At 38.9% G+C, this 18,809-nt stretch overlaps 1 protein-coding gene and 1 long non-coding RNA gene across 13 annotated transcripts in view; one reads left to right on the top strand and one right to left on the bottom strand.

Moving 5' to 3' along the window:
- OBSCN (obscurin, cytoskeletal calmodulin and titin-interacting RhoGEF) overlaps nucleotides 1-18,809 on the top strand; it is a 407,958-nt gene that overhangs the window by 212,911 nt on the left and 176,238 nt on the right. For 10 of the 12 annotated variants that reach the window (XM_073629454.1, XM_073629462.1, XM_073629460.1 and 7 more), the window contains 7 exons: nucleotides 813-1,079; nucleotides 3,515-3,781; nucleotides 5,200-5,466; nucleotides 7,914-8,180; nucleotides 9,468-9,737; nucleotides 12,632-12,898; nucleotides 18,027-18,293. In XM_073629454.1, coding sequence (XP_073485555.1) covers nucleotides 813-1,079; nucleotides 3,515-3,781; nucleotides 5,200-5,466; nucleotides 7,914-8,180; nucleotides 9,468-9,737; nucleotides 12,632-12,898; nucleotides 18,027-18,293 — 1,872 coding nt within the window. The remainder of the gene's footprint in view (nucleotides 1-812; nucleotides 1,080-3,514; nucleotides 3,782-5,199; nucleotides 5,467-7,913; nucleotides 8,181-9,467; nucleotides 9,738-12,631; nucleotides 12,899-18,026; nucleotides 18,294-18,809) is intronic. The other 2 variants (XM_073629459.1, XM_073629455.1) reach the window with 2 other exon arrangements.
- The window catches only part of LOC141144090 (uncharacterized), a 175,209-nt gene that overhangs the window by 19,863 nt on the left and 136,537 nt on the right, over nucleotides 1-18,809 (bottom strand). The window lies entirely within an intron of this gene.

Below are 18,809 nucleotides of genomic sequence, written 5' to 3'. Positions count from 1 at the left end.
TTCTTCCTTCTTCTTCTTCCTCCTTCTCCTTCCTCCTTCTTCTGCCTTCTTCTTCTGCCTTCTTCTTCTGCCTTCTTCTTCTTCCTTCTTCCTTCTTCTTCTTCTTCTTCTTCCTTCTTCTTCCTCCTTCTCCTTCCTCCTTTCTTCTTCTTCCTCCTTTCTTCTTCCTCCTTCTTCTTTCTTCTTCTTCCTTCTTCTTCCTCCTTCTTCCTTCCTTCTTCTTTCTCCTTCTTTTTCCTTCTTGTTCTTCTTCATTCTTCTTCATTCTTCTTCCTCCTTCTTTTTTCTTCTTCTTCCTTCTTCTTCTTCTTCCTTCTTCTTCTTCTCCTTTTCCTCTTCTATGATTATTATATTTTTTGTTTATTGACTATGAACAAAAAAATATATACTTCTAGAAAATATTTATTTTTACATTCTGTTCTCTAATTTTCCAGCCAACAGCTATATATATTGGTTCTTGTCCACACATATAACTAGCTATTCTTAGTAGCTCTGTTGAACAAAAATTCTGCTGTTCACAGAAGCCAATAGCTTGAGCTCTAATGTACAAATATGTTTCAAAGTTTGACTCATCGCCGCCCAGCCCCCTCCTCCAGTCTGCTGTGCTCTGAGTTTCAGTAAGAGAGAGAGTATCTAATGGCAAGCAGCTTATTCTATGCTCCCTCGTTTTTTTATAGGGTGTCCTAGGGGTCCACCCTGTCTCAAATGGATCATTTGTAAAAAAAAAAAAAAAATGATGTAAAAGCCTAAAAAAAATAAAATCTCGATCCAAACCATCATACCTTTTAAAACTGTCTCTTCGCACGTTTTAGCTCTTCCCATTGTCTTTGTGGAGGAACTGAGAAATGAATTGGCAACCGAAGGCCAAGCTGCCACTTTGCGCTGTGAGCTGAGTAAGGCCGATGTGGCGGTGTCTTGGAAGAAGAACAGTTCTGTCATCCAAGCAAGTGATAAGTACGTCATAAAACAGGAGGGAGCAGTTACAGAGCTGACCATTAACAATCTGGATCTGAACGATGCCGGAGGTTACACCTGCGTGTGCGGAGAACAGCAGACTACTGCAAAATTATCAGTACAGGGTAAATATGTTTGTACAACCTACATATAAGGTTACATGTCTGGTTCTTCAACCAACTGCATCAAACTATGTGACTCATTCGTTAGATGTTGTCCTACGTTGCACACAGCTTTTTTTCCGGTCGGCTTTGCCCAGCCACCTTTCACTTTCAGTAGGCATTTATTAAAGTTTTTTAAGATATATATGACCCGTACGAACGTTCAACATTGTAAAAAAGGTACATCTGTAAGTCATCGAAAACAAGAACGGTTCTGATAATAAAGATCTACAAGTATGGCATAGTATAAGCTAGGTTTATAGTAATGATACACATATTATGAACTACAAGGATAGGTAGGAAAGGGAAGGTGGAGGGGGGAGGGGAAGGAGGACAAACATGTATTAACTGTAAACCGGGAGACACTCTTGGATTACTTATGAGAGTTGAGCCTTGCACAGATGATAATCAAGAGACATACTAGCCAAGGCCTCCCAGAACAGGGGGCCGAGAGAAGAAAAAGAAAGGGAAAGAGAAATAGAACAGAATGGAAAAGAAGAAGAGGGGAACAGAAGAAGGACGTTGGGGACCCTCCAATCAGAAACCCGAGGCTTTCAATGCCTACAGCAGTGCATTGCTTTTGAGGACATGGAGGGATGAATGTATTGTATCCACGTGACCCAGGTTTTTAGGAGCTTCTTGTGCGTGTCTAGAAGACTGCTAGTAAGCTTTTTGTTGATAAAAAAAATTCTCTATGCAATGATAAACTTCAGCGCAAAGTGTTGTTTCCAAGCTTTAGCGATAGTTTGTTTTGCCACTGGTGGAACATAGGTGGCCGATTTAAATTAGGATCTCGTAAGTTCTGCAGGTTTCGAATGCAAAAGGACTCTACCAAGGGAAATGGGGCAAGTTAGCAAGGTTTGTAACAGTTTTAGGACCTTTGTCTGCTTAGCCATCGTTCTTTGGAGCTCATTTAGACTGTTTTTTGTTTCTGACGTCCCATATTACTCATCGTCTCTGCTGTTTTCTTGCTTTACTAAAAGCTTAAAGGGTACTTATAAATTCCAGTCTTAATCAACCTCCGTAACTTACTCCTCTTGCCCACTGTATAGATTCTAGACCCAAGTACTGACAAACGGCAATCGCACCACCACTGTCTACCCGTGGGCTACATCCTGCAGGACTTTTGCTCTGAATTGCCTTGAAAGGGTGATGGCCCATGTTCATAGTAATACCCTCTAAGTTCCCATTGTAGAACAAAAATAAAATTAGTGGGGGATTTATATACTTGATCACCTCAAAGCAAATATGTTTTAGAAGAATACATTAGGACTTACTTTTTGAGAAAACTGTGCTGTGTATTGATAATTTAACAAGTTTGAAGAGAATATTGACATATGTGATCCAAAACTACTACCTATCGACTGAGGTGGAATAAAGGTCTCATGGATTTTATCGGATACTGATACAATTTGAAATCACTTACACATCTGCACTTGGGAAAGAAAAAGGGTTTGGAGTTTTTAGTAAGTTAACTGTTATACCGCGTACACATGAGCGGAATGTCCGAGAGAAAAAGTCAGACGGAATCTTTTCATCGTATATTCCGATCGTGTGTAGGCCTCATCGGAATTTTTTTTTCGAAAATTCTGACAATCCTAGAAATAGAACACACTTTAAATATTTCTGATGGAACCAATTCCTATCGGGAAAACCGCTCGTCTGTATGCTGTTCCGACGGACCAAAAACGACGCATGCTCTGAAGCAAGTACGAGAAGGAAGCTATTGGCTACTGGCTATTGAACTTCCTTTTTCTAGTCCCGTTGTAAGTGTTGTACATCACCGCGTCCTTGACGATCGGACTTTGGTGTGATCGTGTGTACGCAAGACAGTTTCAGCGTAACTCCGTCGGAAAAAACAGTCGTGTGTACGTGGCATTAGGACTATAACTGGCATAACCATTAAATTATAGTTGAACAATCAATACTTTGAAATATCTACTCTTTACCCAACCCAAAGAAATTATGACTTCCATTGTTGAAACCGCATCATTTTAGGAGTAGGTCAAACTATATATATCTTTTTTTACTTAACTAATGTTATTTTTGGATCACAATGGTAGTCACTAAGGACCTAGACCTCAAGGCTATAAAATGTAAATGTTAAAGATTTTCACCCCCTCATTATCTTCTTAAAAAGGTGCGATAGGTACTAAGGAAACCCAAATGCCCCTAATTAGATCTGAATTAGAATGTCCCAATGCAGACACTTTTTGTGCTTCACAGTACATTTGTTGTGCTTCACTCGCCGTCTGGAAGCTTTAAGTCTCTTCCTAGGACATTACTGCTGGCTACATTTCGCTGCTCGTTGTTCACGTCGTACACTTCATTTTCATTCCATCATTTCAAGGAGCCTCATTACGTGTTTGTCAGAATATATCTTTATCACTTTTTGTCAGAACTGCCCCCGCTATTTGTAGAGGGACTGCGAAACAAGGAAGAAATAGAAGGCAGAGAAGCCATTTTTCAATGCCAGCTCAGCAAAGCCAACGCAAAGACGGAGTGGAGGAAGGGGCACCAGAACCTGAAACCCGACCACAAATACAGGATGAGATTGCAGGGCGTCCATGCTGAGCTCATCATCTCCAATTTAGACCTGAAGGATTCTGGGAACTACACCTGTCTGTGTGGGGAGGAAGCGACTACAGCGACCCTGACAGTAACTGGTAAAAATTCACAACTACTTAACTTCCCAAAGTAAAAGTCCATTTTTGCGGGGTTTTCATTTTTTGTATAGACTTAAAGGAACTGCTAATGAAAATTGGAAAATGAAATCTTATTCCTAAAGACTTCCTCTGCCCACGGCCATTATACCAGTGGAACATCAATCCAACATTACCTCTAAGTTTACAGTAAACGGCAATCTCAAAAACTTGGTGATTTTACCAGGATAATGCAATGGTGGATGGTCTATTTAGAAACAAGTGTTTGGAAGCTCTTGATCCTTAAAGCCAAAATCTGGCCTTCATCGTTGAAGGATTTAGAAGCTGGTTACCTCAACTTAGTGTTTCTTTCATTCTTTGCACAAAATATGGGGCTGGCATCATGTCTCCGCCCTTTGCCCTTTCGTAAAATGTCATCACAGACTGTGTTTTGTGAATGGGCAAGCATAGATGAGATGGAGACATGACACCTGCCCTGGTGTCTACCATGCCCGCAGCACTGGTGTCCTTGGAGAATTAGGCGATTATGGCAGTTATACTACAGTATAACTAAAAGGCCAATTTTGATGTGTTATGAAGAAAAACTGTGGTAGATTTACTAAAGGAAAATAGACTGTTAATTTTGCAAGGAAAAATTTACTGTTTTTTTTTAAATTTCCTTGGGTGTGGTTGGGTATGCTTTAAAAAGTGAAATTTCACCACATTCACTAAGCTCTTGGGAAAATTCCCTTGCAAAGTGCAACTTCCCTTGCAAGGTGATCAACCCTATTTGCCTTTAGTAAACAAATTGACACATGCCAGAGGTAACCAAGTACTATCTCCTTTCAGGTAATGATGGTGCCCAAATTTAGAGCCAGATTTAGACCTTGGAGGGCCCAGGGCACTTCAGGTTGAGGGGGGGGGGCCTTATACGCATAGTTGGTTTACATTCTCAGTGACAGTCACACATTTTTAAAATGCATGACGCAACATCATTCTAAGGTCACACATGCTTACACACACATGTAGTCATAGTGCTTTATGTGTGGTTTTCTTGAGCCGCCAAAAATTAATTGAAGGACATTCATTGAAGAAAGAAAGTTTTTCACTATTCATTTTACATTATTTTATTATTGTTTTTTTTTTATTATATATATATATATATATATATATTGTTTTATGCAATTGCTCCTTTTGCCCCTTTATAAAATCTGGCCCTGTCCAGAGTTATACTTTAAGGGACAGAGATGTACAGTATTCAAAAGTCAGTTTTATATGTTCCACTGTATAATGTATGTAAAATATTTTTAACCCCAAAAAAATCTAAAAATGGATTTTAGCTTTACACTTTGCGCTTTGCATGTGTACTCTTTATTTTTTTCTTTTATACATATTACAGAGCTAATATATCTTTTCCAACTTAATATTTATTTTTATCTTAGAGTTGCCAGCCCATTTTAGTATGGAGTTGGCCAACATTGAAGCTACGGAAGGAGGAATGGGCATCTTTCATTGTGAGGTGACCAAGAAATCCGCTTCAGTGCAATGGAGGAAGGGTGTGACTCTGCTGAGACCCAGCGACAAATACGACATGAGACAGGAAGGATATAGAGTGGAACTCCAGATAAATGATCTCGAACTGACTGATGCGGACCAGTACACCTGCACTTGTGAAGACCAGAAGACCTCTGCCTCCCTGATAGTCAATGGTAATTTTTTTTTTTTTTTGTTCTTATTTTATCACAAACTGGAAGATTAGGAAATATCATTCATTTTATATTTTAACTTTTGTGAGAATTTGGTGGTCCTAGACATAATCAGCCACCTGGGCTCTGATGGTTCACATGCTGATTTTGAATGCTTAATCTAGAGAATGCCTTGAAAAAAAGTTTCCACATTGTGTCATGTTACAGCCAAAAACATAAATGTATTTTATTGGGATTTTATGTGATAGACCAACACAAAGTGGCACATAATTGTGAAGTGGAAGGAAAATGATAAATGGTTTTTAACATATTTTACAAATAAATATGTGAAGAGTGTGGCGTACATTTGTATTCAGCCCCCTTTACTCTGATACCCCTAACTAAAATCTAGTGGAACCAACTGCCTTCAGAAGTCACGTAACTAGTAAATAGAGTCCACCTGTGTGTAATTTATTCTCAGTATAATAGTATATAGTATATATACAGTATAGTATATATACAGCTGTTCTGTGAAGCCCTCAGAGGTTTGTTAGAGAACCTTAGTGAACACACAGCATCATGAAGGCCAAGGAACACACCAGACGGGTCAGGGATAAAGTTGTGGAGAAGTATAAAGCAGGGTTAGGTTATAAAAAAAAAATCCCAAGCTTTGAACATCTCACGGAGCTCTGTTCAATCTATCATCGGAAAATGGAAAGAGTAAGTCACAACTGCAAACCTATCAAGACATGGCCGTCCACCTAAACTGACCGGCCCGGCAAGGAGAGCATTCATCAGAGAAGCAGCCAAGAGGTCCATGGTAACTCTGGAGGAGCTGCAGAGATCCACAGCTTAGGTGGGAGAATCTGTCCACAGGACAACTATTAGTCGTGTTCTCCACAAATCTGGTGTTTATGGAAGAGTGGCAAGAAGAAAGACATTGTTGAAAGAAAGCCATAGGAAGTCCAGTTTGCAGTTTGCGAGAAGCCAAGTGTCAGTTAAAGTAACGCAGTGCCGTATTGCAAAAAATGGCCTGGTCATGAAGGGGGGTAAATCTCCTGGAGGTCAAGTGGCTATACAGAGCTGCACCAGATTTGGCAGGCCTCTAGTTTTAATAAATCAACCCCGGTGTTTAAAATCAGTCTAGAGGCTTTATAGAAATTTTCTAATATTTAAAAAAATAAATAAAAAAATGTGTAAAAATCTAAAGGCTATAGATAATAAAAAAATAAATAAACAGACAGGGATTTTATGTAATATGTATTTAATATGTAATATATATTTAATATGTATTTATTTAATGTAATAAATATTGTCAAGTCAACTACCGGTAATGCATGCTGATACTGCAATTTTTTTCCCTGGGAATTTGGGCATCAATGACCTCCAGTCATGAAAAGTTTAAGCCATTAGGTTACCCTAAAAGTATATGTATTAGAATATTCTAAAAGGCAAGCTTCAATGGGAACCTCCATATTTCTTACATGAAAATTCAACTGCTTCATGCACAGAATGACTTCATATTTACTGTAAAGTGCAATCTTTTGATATTTTGTAAGAATTCATTCCAATATTTGTGCTTTATTTTGAGGCTTCCTGTTCTAAGGTGACAACTTTCTGTCATTGTCTCACAATTGCTCTCCAGTGTTGTCACCCTGTCACATAGTTACATAGTTACATAGTTACATAGTTAGTAAGGTTGAATAAAGACACCAGTCCATCCAGTTCAACCTGAGTGAGTGTGTGTCTACAACCCTGACCCTTGTCCCTAACCCTGAACATCGCACACTCACATCAATCCCTACCCACAATCCAAGGTCCCCATTCATATACTAGGGCCAATTTTGGACAGAAGCCAATTAACCTACCAGCATGTCTTTTGGAGTGTGGGAGGAAACCGGAGTACCCGGAGGAAACCCACGCAGGCACAGGGAGAACATGCAAACTCCAGGCAGGTAGTGTCGTGGTTGGGATTCGAACCAGCGACCCTTTTTTACTGCTAGGTGAGAGTGCTAACCACTGCACCACTGTGCCGCCCTACACATGTGCTATCAGTGGAGACTATAGGTGACTGTGCTGACACTTGTTGGGTCGGCATGTTCCCCCATTGTTGCCATTGGGAACCCAGTCCAGAGGAATTTCATGCTGCTGCTGCTGGAGGGTATGCATGTAGACAGCAAGTAGCTGAAAGAGACTGGAGGAGATCAGGAGTGCTGCTAATAAATAGGTGAAAACTGTTTGTTTTTCTGAAAAAAACAACATGGTAATTATCATGGTACAAGGTATTTTAACAAAACTAAATATTATTCATACAGAGTTTAGATCTACTTTATGTATAGATACATAGATGATATATTTTATAATATATAAAAGTAGAGACTATAGATTTTTTTTTCATTTGGCTTTTTACAATTATTTTAAACCTAAATAGTTTTCTTGTTTATCTTTTACTCTCTGTATTATTTCACCAGCTCTACCAGTTGATTTTAAGGAGCCATTGAAAAATGTGGACGTTACGGAAGGCGACGCAGCGGCTCTGCGCTGTGAGCTCAGCAAACCAAACCAGAGTGTAGAGTGGAAGAAAGGGTCGGATGTTCTGACCTCGGGGGATCGGGTCAGCATCAGCCAGGTCGGCTCGGCGGCTGAGCTTATCATTCAGCCTGTTACCATAAAGGATGCTGGGAAATATACCTGCAGATGTGGTGACAAGATGACTACAGCAGTTTTGACAGTGAATGGTAAAAAAAAGAAAAAAATTAACAATTTAATTCATGTGTCCTATTTGTTCCCTGTACAGAAACATTTTGTGTGCCCAGATTTACATGTCCCAAGGGGCTGATAATTTTCTTTCTATTATTTATTTTTTTGTATATATTATTTGTATGTCCTGTAATTATTTGTTATTATTTATTTGTAATGGTCAGGACTAAAACAAAAAAAATAATTATTGAACTTAAAATAATTAAACTCAATTGAACTCAAGCATTTAACAATATTTTTGTGTATGTCTATTTACCTATTTTTTTATAGATAGATAGATAGATACAGTTTTTTATATACTGTTATTAATTTGTGTATTTATAAATAAAATTAAAAAATATTATATATAACAGGCACATCTATCTATCTATCTATCTATCTATCTATCTATCTATCTATCTATCTATCTATCTATCTATCTATCTATCTATCTATCTATCTATCTATCTAACAATACAAAACAATTTAATCCATGTGTATTATGTGTGTTATTTATATTATTTACTGTTTGATGCCTGCATAGAAACATGTTCTTTTCCCATATTTACATGTCTCAAAGTGGGCTACTAATTTTCCTCTTGCTGTGTATTTTTAACTTTTGATTTTTTGCACATATGGTTTGTATGTTTTTTTAACTTATTATTATTACATATAATATTTATTTTATTCATACAAGTACATCTATATATATATATATATATATATATATATATATATATATATATAGATATACATAGATGTTATAATTTTTTTTTTACATATTTTATTATTTTTACAATATATATATATATATATATATATATATATATATATATATATTATTCATGTACATTATTTACTATATGTTACCTACACAATCTTTTTATATCTTTTCCCATATTTACATGTCACAATGCCAATTTTCTTCCTACTATTTTTTGCATATGTGGTTTGTTTGTTTTGTACTTTTTTTATTGCTCATTTATTTTACTGATTTATTGTGGTCAGACCTGTTTTTTTTGTCTATTTATATATAAATATATTATTATTATTGGTATTATTTTTGGTATATATAAAACTTATTTATGTGTAACAGGTATATATATTTCTGTTAATGCAAAAGGTTTGAAATTTAAGTAATACACTTTATTGGCTAAATTAAGCTATTCATTTTTATTCTGCTAACATTATCTGCGCTTCCTATTATATGAAATTTTAGCAGAAAAAATAAATAAATAAATAATTTTGTCAGACTGCTGCCTCTGATACTTTTGGGGAATTTTTAGCTATTCCAGTGTTATTTGAAGAGGAACTGAAATCCGTTGAAGCCACAGAGGGGGAAATTGTGACCCTCCTCTGCCGGCTGAACAAGTCGGATGTCTACGTTGAGTGGATGAAAGGTGACAAGGTTCTGGGGTCAGACGACTACAAGTACACAATACGGCAGAGCGGGAGCACCGTGGAGTTCACCGTCTTAGACGTTGGTATAGAAGACAGCGGGGAGTACACCTGTGTCTGTGGAGATGTGCGGACAGTGGGACACCTTCAAGTCCAAGGTAAATATTTTATTCTTACTCTGTATATAACAAAATAGCGCCTAAACATTGATCACTGCCAGCATAGGGGTGCCCACAGGGTGTGCTAGGTGTGCCTGGTATTTCAGCAAAGCCTGAAATTTGTAAAAATAATTATAAAAAAATAGTTACACAAATAAAATTGTAAAAAATAAAATAACAACAATAAAAACTACTGACACCAATCTCTGCTCTACTGACACCATCCACTGCCCTACTGACACTTTCCACTGCTTTACAGACACCATCCACTGCCCTACTGATACCGTCCGCTGCTCTGCTGACACCGTCCACTGCCCTACTGACACCATCCACTGCCCTACTGACACCATCCACTGCCCTACTGACGCCATCCACTGCCCTACTGATACCGTCCACTGCTCTACTGACACCGTCCACTGCCCTACTGACGCCATCCACTGCCCTACTGACGCCGTCCACTGCCCTACTGACACCGTCCACTGCTCTACTGACACCGTCCACTGCTCTACTGACACCATCCACTGCTCTACTGACACCGTCCACTGCCCTACTGACACCGTCCACTGCTCTACTGACACCGTCCACTGCTCTACTGACACCATCCACTGCTCTACTGACACCGTCCACTGCTCTACTGACGCCGTCCACTGCCCTACTGACACCGTCCACTGCTCTACTGACACCGTCCACTGCTCTACTGACACCATCCACTGCTCTACTGACACCGTCCACTGCTCTACTGACACCATCCACTGCTCTACTGACATCGTCCACTGCCCTACTGACACCACTGCCCTACTGACACTGTCCTCTGCTCTACTGACACCGTCCACTGCTCTACTGACACTGTCCACTGCTCTACTGACACCGTCCACTGCTCTTTACGAATTATCCAAAATAACGAATACTGCATCTAAACAAATGGAATGGAACAAATGAATAATAAATAATAATAATAAAACGTTTTTATTATTATGATTGTTATTATTAATTTGTTACATACTACTATACTGTACAATACTAGACTCTACTATACTATTCATACAACTTCACTATACTATACTTTATTATACTACTACCACTACAAGTATACTGTGCAATACTATACTACTGAGGGGTGAGGGTACAGGAACAGGTGTGATGAAGTCTAAATATGTTATTAAAAAAATAACAAACAAGTCAAACAAGTCAAGTGGGGACAGTTTGCAGTGGTCGGGGACATCCAGGAAGCTTAAGGCTGCTTCATGGGGGTGTTAAAATACATCTTCGCCTGAGTAGAGAAAAGTCCTTGCACTGGCCCTGTATACTTTATTATACTACTACTACATTATACTGTGCTATACTATATTACTATACTTTACAATACTAAACTTTACAATACTATTCACACTATATTATACTACTATACTGTTGTATTCTATACTATATTAATATTATTATTATTATTATACAGGATTTACACAGCGCCTACACTACTATACTGTTCCATACTATACTATACTACTATACTGGTCTATTCTATACTACTATACTGTACTATACTATACTATACTATACTATACTATACTATACTATACTGGTCTATTCTATACTACTATACTGGTCTATTCTATACTACTATACTGGTCTATTCTATACTACTATACTGTTCTGTTCTATACTACACTACTATACTGGTCTATTCTATACTATACTACTATACTGTTCTGTTCTATACTATACTACTATACTGTTCTGTTCTATACTATACTACTATACTGGTCTATTCTATACTACACTATACTACTATACTGGTCTATTCTATTCTATACTACTATACTGTTCTGTTCTATACTATACTACTATACTGTTCTGTTCTATACTATACTACTATACTGGTCTATTCTATAAGACTACACTAGACTACTATACTGGTCTATTCTATACTATACTACTATACTGTTCTATTCTATACTATACTACTATACTGGTCTATTCTATACTATACTACTATACTGTTCTATTCTATACTATACTACTATACTGGTCTATTCTATACTATACTGTTCTATTCTATACTATACTACTATACTGGTCTATTCTATACTACACTATACTACTATACTGTAGGTAGTGGACAGGTGAATAGGAATGATGATCAACAAGAAATTAAAGTGGCCTATTTACACCAGGCTGAAATGGACATCTTGGTTATCTAATATTTATTTTAGGGAAACTGTTGATTCCTAAAGCTTTTTAAGGCAACTCTTCTTGGCATCTCTTCTATTTATTTTTATAATATTTCAACAAAATGTAAAAAAAAAAATCATTCAGCAAAACCTATGTTGTGGAGTGAATTTACCAAATTTGTAATGGTTTAGCCCATTTTGTTTTTACTGCTACTTTCAGTTAGTTTATACCATGCTAAAGTTGGTGTCATCCATAATTTTCATTTCAACGTAATTTTAATGTTTTTTGTTGTTTTTTTTATTCTTTTAAACATTGACAAAAAAAAAAAACAAAAACAAACAAACATGCAAGATGGTGTAGCATGAGAATAAGGGGTCACAGCGTCAAGTTGCTACAAAGACTCCGATATAAAAAGGTAGTAAAATACAGTAGGAAACCTTAGATTAATGCTGTACAAACACAGTCATCATGTCAGCCATCATTTCCAATGAAGAGAAGCTTTGTTCACACCACTGCAATCGGTTTTCTTTAGCATTCTTCCCACTTTTCTCCAATCTTACACTACGGGGTCATGGGTTACCACACTGAACTTCAATAAAGCAAGTAAAATCTGGCTGTACAATAAGGGGCAATTGACGGGAAACACAATACCTAATCTTAATAAGTCAACCCTTGCATCTTAATATAACCACTATTTACATATGAATGTTGAATGCTTTCCTCAGCTTTGCCTATTACCTTCACCACGCCGCTCCAGAACGTGGAAGCTCAGGAAGAATGTACCATCACCCTGAGCTGCGAGGTCTCCAAGCCTGGAGCCATGGTGGAGTGGAGGAAGGGCGGCATGGGGCTGCAGCCCAGCCCCAAATACGAGATGCGGCAAAGAGAGAAGGTACGGGAGTTACTGATACACCACCTGAGGCTGGAGGACACCGGAGAGTACAGCTGTGATTCCGGGGATCAGGACACCAAGGCCTACCTAACCGTGAAAGGTAAATTTTATATCCATGTCATGGTGTATGTCTAAAATGAATGCACATATTCGCCAGCACACCAAGGATCCTCTACTATGGTTTGAAGGCTTTTATTGCAGAAAGATCACATCACAAGAACAAGTGCAACGTTTCGGAGCCACGCAGGCCCCGTTCACATGATGATGATGGTGATCACATGCCTGAAGAAGGGGTCCTGCGTGGCTCCAAAACGTTGTCTTGCGATGTGATCTTTCTGCAATAAAAGCCTTTAGACGATATTTGAGGATCCTTGGTGTGCTGGCGAATATGTGCATTTACAATACATAAAGGGTGCAGCACCAACCAGATATAAACAAGAGTCCTGAAAGGCACTTCGTATAAATTCTACCAACTGTAGAAGGTGTGGATGAGAAGTGAGAAAGACGTTAAATGCACTCGTCACCGCTGTGTGAGGAAGGGCAATCCTGCTTAAAAGGTTGCATTGACCCTCAAGTTATGGAGGAGGTCAAAAATGCATTTGAGGAGGCCAGGGCAAGATGAATGGACCACTGGACACCCGCTGTAAACCTCACTATGGCTCCTTAGGCAGATATGAACCGCCATCCCAGGGCAGGAAACTCATGCTCCAGGCGATAAGTGCACAGATAATGGCCATTTCCCTCAAAGGATAGGAGGACACAACAATGGTGCAGTATGTTCACCAAACTCACCACCCCTCCAACACCAATCCCATCACCTCACCGGTAAAAAGCTGAAATCGGTCATGTCGTCCTGTCCCACCTTGCGCGTTTCGTCGTAATCTGACGTCTTCAGAGGCGGTGCATTTATCTGTGATGTTTCCAGTATCCAGCTGGTAGTCGCTACAGAAACCACTATGGATGAGCCTTGTTTCCTGAAATGTGTGTAATGGGAATATAGACTGTACGTCTAAAATTAGACTTCATCCTTAATAAAGTATTCTGAATCTGAATCAGAATTTTTGGAGGTATCTACATCCCTTTTAAAATGCACATTTAAAAAAAAAAATATTGGGACCAATATGGTACCTGTATTGTTCCACAATAAAAAAAAAAGTTTTTTTTTTTTTTTTTTGTACAATATTTTTAATGGAGTTTAAACAATACAGAGATCAAAATACAAATACATTTGGATGCAGCTGCAGTGATTATCTATGATATCTAACAATAAAAAAAATGTTTTCATGTCTTGTTTTAATGTCTTGTCTTTTATTTATATCGATCATCTAGAAAACGAAACCTTGTTAAAACTTTTATCGTACATCATGCTATTTTTATATGTTGTTTGTAAACCACCACCTCCTTTCTAAGACATGTTTTATTTATTTAATATTATTAATTATTTATTTATTATCAATTATTTCTTTTATTAAAGTGGTTTTAAACCTCCGAAATGAAAAATGAACAGAGCAACCAGTGTGATTTTGGTCTGCCCTGTCTTTCCTCTGCTTTCTGCATGAGTCGCTTCTAGCAGTCTATGCCGACACCAAGCATTCCCGGGAGATTGACCTCCCACCCCCACCCCCTCAAGCAGACATATTATGATTGACAGCCTCAGCTGTCAATCATAACAGCCACTGTGCAGAGGGGGGGGGGTTGTCCTTTCCCTCCGCTCAGGTATCAGATTACACTTAGCTCCCTGTTCTATGCTATAAACAGGTATAACTGTAGGAGGATTTTCTTCCTCTCTGTGTATCACTTGAGCAGTGGTGGCTGGTGTACAATATTTTGGAGTGTGCAATGCACCCCAAGCCCTTCTCTTTTTTGAAGCCAATTAGAGCCTCAGGCTGTAATCATGTGCTTCGAAGAAAAAAAAACCCATAGAAATCCATGCGTCCAGCGCCCTGCATGTGGATTAGGGGCCGAAAGCATGGATTGGGGGGGGGGGGCGGCCCCCCTGCATGGACGGGCCGCTACTCCACTTGAGGCTAGTCACATATGTAAGGGTTTACAACCACTTTAGGTAAAATTCTGAATTTTGAAGGTTATAATTTCAAATCTTTTTTTTTTTTGTGCCCTTTTTGAGGCAATAAGGACTTTGTGTGAGTCTGATGCTTTTCATGGAATTATTATTATTATTATTATTCAGGATTTATATAGCGCCAACAGTTTACGCAGCGCTTAAGTCACTTCTTTAGTGATAGATCCTCATAGGACTACATCTAGTCTTACGTATATACAAATATAGAGAAAAATGTATTTACTCTCTAATGAGATCATTTTAACAAGCAGGTCATGTTTTCCTGGGCGGACAAAGCACATGTTTGCTTTAATTGCTGCAATACCTAGCTAAGTATTGAAGGCAATGGAATCCAGTCAACTTGGATTTGCAAAAGGATATCAGCAACAGCATCCTCCATATTTCTTAGGATCATTTCCTTTCCTTGGGAGGGAGCCTTTCTGATCCAGTGTTGATCAGCAGCTTCATCCTTCTGAAGGAAAGCTATGGGCCTACACTTGCTTCATGTTTCCAGTAGAAAGAGATCCAAAGTGACAAGTTTGATGGCTTACCGGCTGTATACATCTACAGGAAGCCATTACAGTAGACAGTGCCAACCCCATGTTTTCAGTTATATGGGGTCAAAAGAAAGAAGGGGAAGGAAGCAACCATTACGGTTCAACAGGTTTATCCACCTGCAGGACAGTCTTGGTGAGGACCGCTATCCTTGATTGGCAAACTGCTCTGAATCTATAAAATGAAGGACCGTATGGCCCAATGACATCATTGTTCAGATGACAGTTCCTTCCAGGCGAGGAGAACTTCCGCTCGAGTCGCCTAGGCTGCCCGAGCGGAAGTGGGAACTGGGTACCTGTCAAAACTAGGTACCTGCTGCCCCCCGCCCCCCCCCCCCTCAAAAAAAATGACATGCCAAATGTGTCATGTCAGGGGGTCAGGAGTCCTTAAAGCAGAACTTCCACTTTTGGGTGGAACTCCGCTTTAACCCATTCCCAGCCAGTGTCATTAGTACAGTGACAGTGTACAGTATTATCACTGATCATTATATTAGTGTCACTGGTGATGTCAGTGTCAGTCCCCCCCCCCCCCCGTGTCAGTTGGTGTCAGATTGTCCCCGTTGCACATTACAGTCCCATTATAACTAGAATACATTTTGGCCAAAATCTATTTAAAAATGTGATTTTTATTTATTTTTTTTTTTTTTTATTGGTTATGGCATACAGTATATTGTTTTGTTTTTTTTTTTTTTTTCTAAATTTTAGGGCTGCAACTAACGATTATTTTTATAATCGATTAGTTGGCCGATTATTGTTTCGATTAATCGGTTACTAACCTTAAAAAAAAGTGTGGTGTATAATTTAGTTAATATGTAAAGTTTAAAAAAAGGCAATTTATTCCTAAATATCTTTATACGCAGGGGTAAATATAAATAACCAACTATACGGTTGGGGAGTAAAATCTTTAATCCTCTCTGAGAATGACAGACAGAAGAGATATACTCTATATACTATTAGAGGTTGAATCTGGACTCAGATCAATTTTTTTTATTTAAAGAATAAAAATTCTAGACTGTTTTGCAGATTTTCAAATAGAACTGTAATATTACATGCTTTTCTGCAGCTTCTCCATTGAAGTATATTGAACCAAAAAAGCACCGTTTTGCGTTGAAAAAGGTCCTTGACCCTTTCCAAATACACAGCAGCTGAAAAAAGCATCGATGTGAACATTAAATGAACTGTAGTGCATTTCTGCAAAAAGCACCAAAAAACACATGGGTGGGAACCAGGCCTAAGACATTTAGTAACATAATGGAGTTAAAAAAAATAAATGTTTTTTTTCTGTGCAACAGTGAAAGTAATATTTACAGTAGAGATTTGCTCTTTTTGTACTATATAGGGCTAATTTTAGCTTTTTTAACCCCATTATGTTACTGGCCGATTAATCGATTATGAAAATAGTTATCGATTAATTACATAATCGATTAGTTGTCGATTAATCGATTAGTTGTTTCAGCCCTACTAAATTTTTTCATTTATATAATAAAAATAAAAAAAAAACCCAGTGGTGATCAAATACCACCAAAAGAAAGCTTTATTTGTGTGAAAAAAATGATACAAAGTGTTGCATGACTTACCAGTGGCCAATTTCTATCAAAAGCCCATTAAGAATAGAGAGACCGCAGATGATACAGCAGTGTAAAATTGACCAGCAGCAGGACAAGAGGGAGAATTGGTGGAAGCATACTGGAGAAAAAGAGTACAGACAGGTGGTTTACTACAAGAATGATGAGATCGCAGATGACAAAGCAGTGTAAAATTGTCAGCTGCTGAACAATTTTACTCTGCTTTGTCATCTGCGATCTCATCATTCTTGTAGTAAAATTAACAAAGAGACAAAGAGGTTGATTTACTAAAGGCAAAAAGGATGTTCACTTTGCAAGGAAATTTTCCCCAGTGAATGTAGCAAAAGTTTCCTAATACGCATTGATTTTGAATAGGCTCAAGTTGCACTGCATCGCACCAAAAGTAGTGCATGCACTACTTTTGGAAATGCACCGCAACCAGATTACATGATCACAGCAAAGTACCATGTGATCTGCGTCCTGCGTTTGGGGTGTTAACTTAAAATTGACACCAACTGCAGTTCGCAGCTGCACTGCGCGATGCAGGAAACGTGCACGGAATGCAGATTTCCTGCGCCATGTTCTAGTGTGAACTTAGCCTTACTAAAGGCAAACAGCATGTTCACTCGCTTAGTTAATAAGGTAAAGCTCTTCTGACTTCCATTATCCAATCTCGTGCAAGAAAAAATATATTTATTACATTTTCCTTGCGCGTTATTTGGTAATCTTTGCAAAGTGACTTTTCATCACATTCACTAAGCTAAGGGATAATTCCTTTAAATAGTGAACAGCCTATGTGAATTTTAGTAAATCAACCCCTATGGCTGCTCTGTGCCCCCCCCTCCACTTTTATATTGAGAGGGCTGACTTATCCAAAAGCCCACCTTATTGACCCTGCTAAGCCTGCTGGCCAAAGTTTAAAGGCCCTGCAGTGCATTATGGTACAAAAAGTGAAAAAAAAAAGCTAAATAAATTCGGGATTGCAAATCTCAAAAGTATAGGATTCACCTCAAACCCATCAATCATTACTATTTTTGTCTTGTCTTGCAGCCCTCCCCGTGGTGTTCAGCAAGCCGTTGAAGAATACGGTTGTAGAGGACGGAGTCACGGTGACGCTCCGCTGTGAGACCTCCAAACCCAACGTTCCCCTAGAATGGAGGAAAGGATCTATGGCTCTCTTCCCTTGTGCCAAGTACGAAATGAGACAAGATGGGGTGGTAGCAGAGTTGGTAGTCTTCGATGCAGAAGGGGAAGATGCCGGAGATTACACCTGTGATACAGGAGACCAACAAACCACCGCCAACGTCAAAGTGAACAGTGAGTGACATGTAATAGTTCAAACATTGTCCCAGCCAGTGGCGGCTGGTGCTCCTTTTTTTGGGGGGGGGGCAAATAAACCACCCATGACTCGCTCGGTCATCCACCCACCAGCGCCACACTTACCCCATATAGGTTGCAGGCAGCTTCAGCTCCTTCCTGCATCTCCTCCTCTGCGGCTTCCTCTTCAGCGGCTTCACCCTGCATCTCCTCCTCCTCGGCAGCTTCCTCCTTGGCGTCCAATAAGGTCGCTTCTTTTCTCGGCTAATCGGGTCCTAAGACTCACTTCCTGATTGGCCAGGGAGGAGAATATTAATTTACTATTGTCACACAACTGGGTGGGCTCAGGGTATAGTGTTCTGCTCCCCGAGCCCACCCTTTTTTAAAGCCAATTGGACCCTTAGGCTCTAATCATGTGCTTCAAAAAACAAAACAAACCCCATTGAAATCCATGCGTCCGGCACCATGCATGTAGATTAGGGGCCAGATGCATGGATTAGGGGCGGTGGCGTGGCT

This window comes from Aquarana catesbeiana, linkage group LG05 (genome assembly GCF_042186555.1).
Source record: "Aquarana catesbeiana isolate 2022-GZ linkage group LG05, ASM4218655v1, whole genome shotgun sequence".
NCBI lineage: Eukaryota > Metazoa > Chordata > Amphibia > Anura > Ranidae > Aquarana > Aquarana catesbeiana.
Note: the sequence above shows the minus strand (reverse complement) of the source record. Positions and strands in the feature narration are given on the sequence as shown.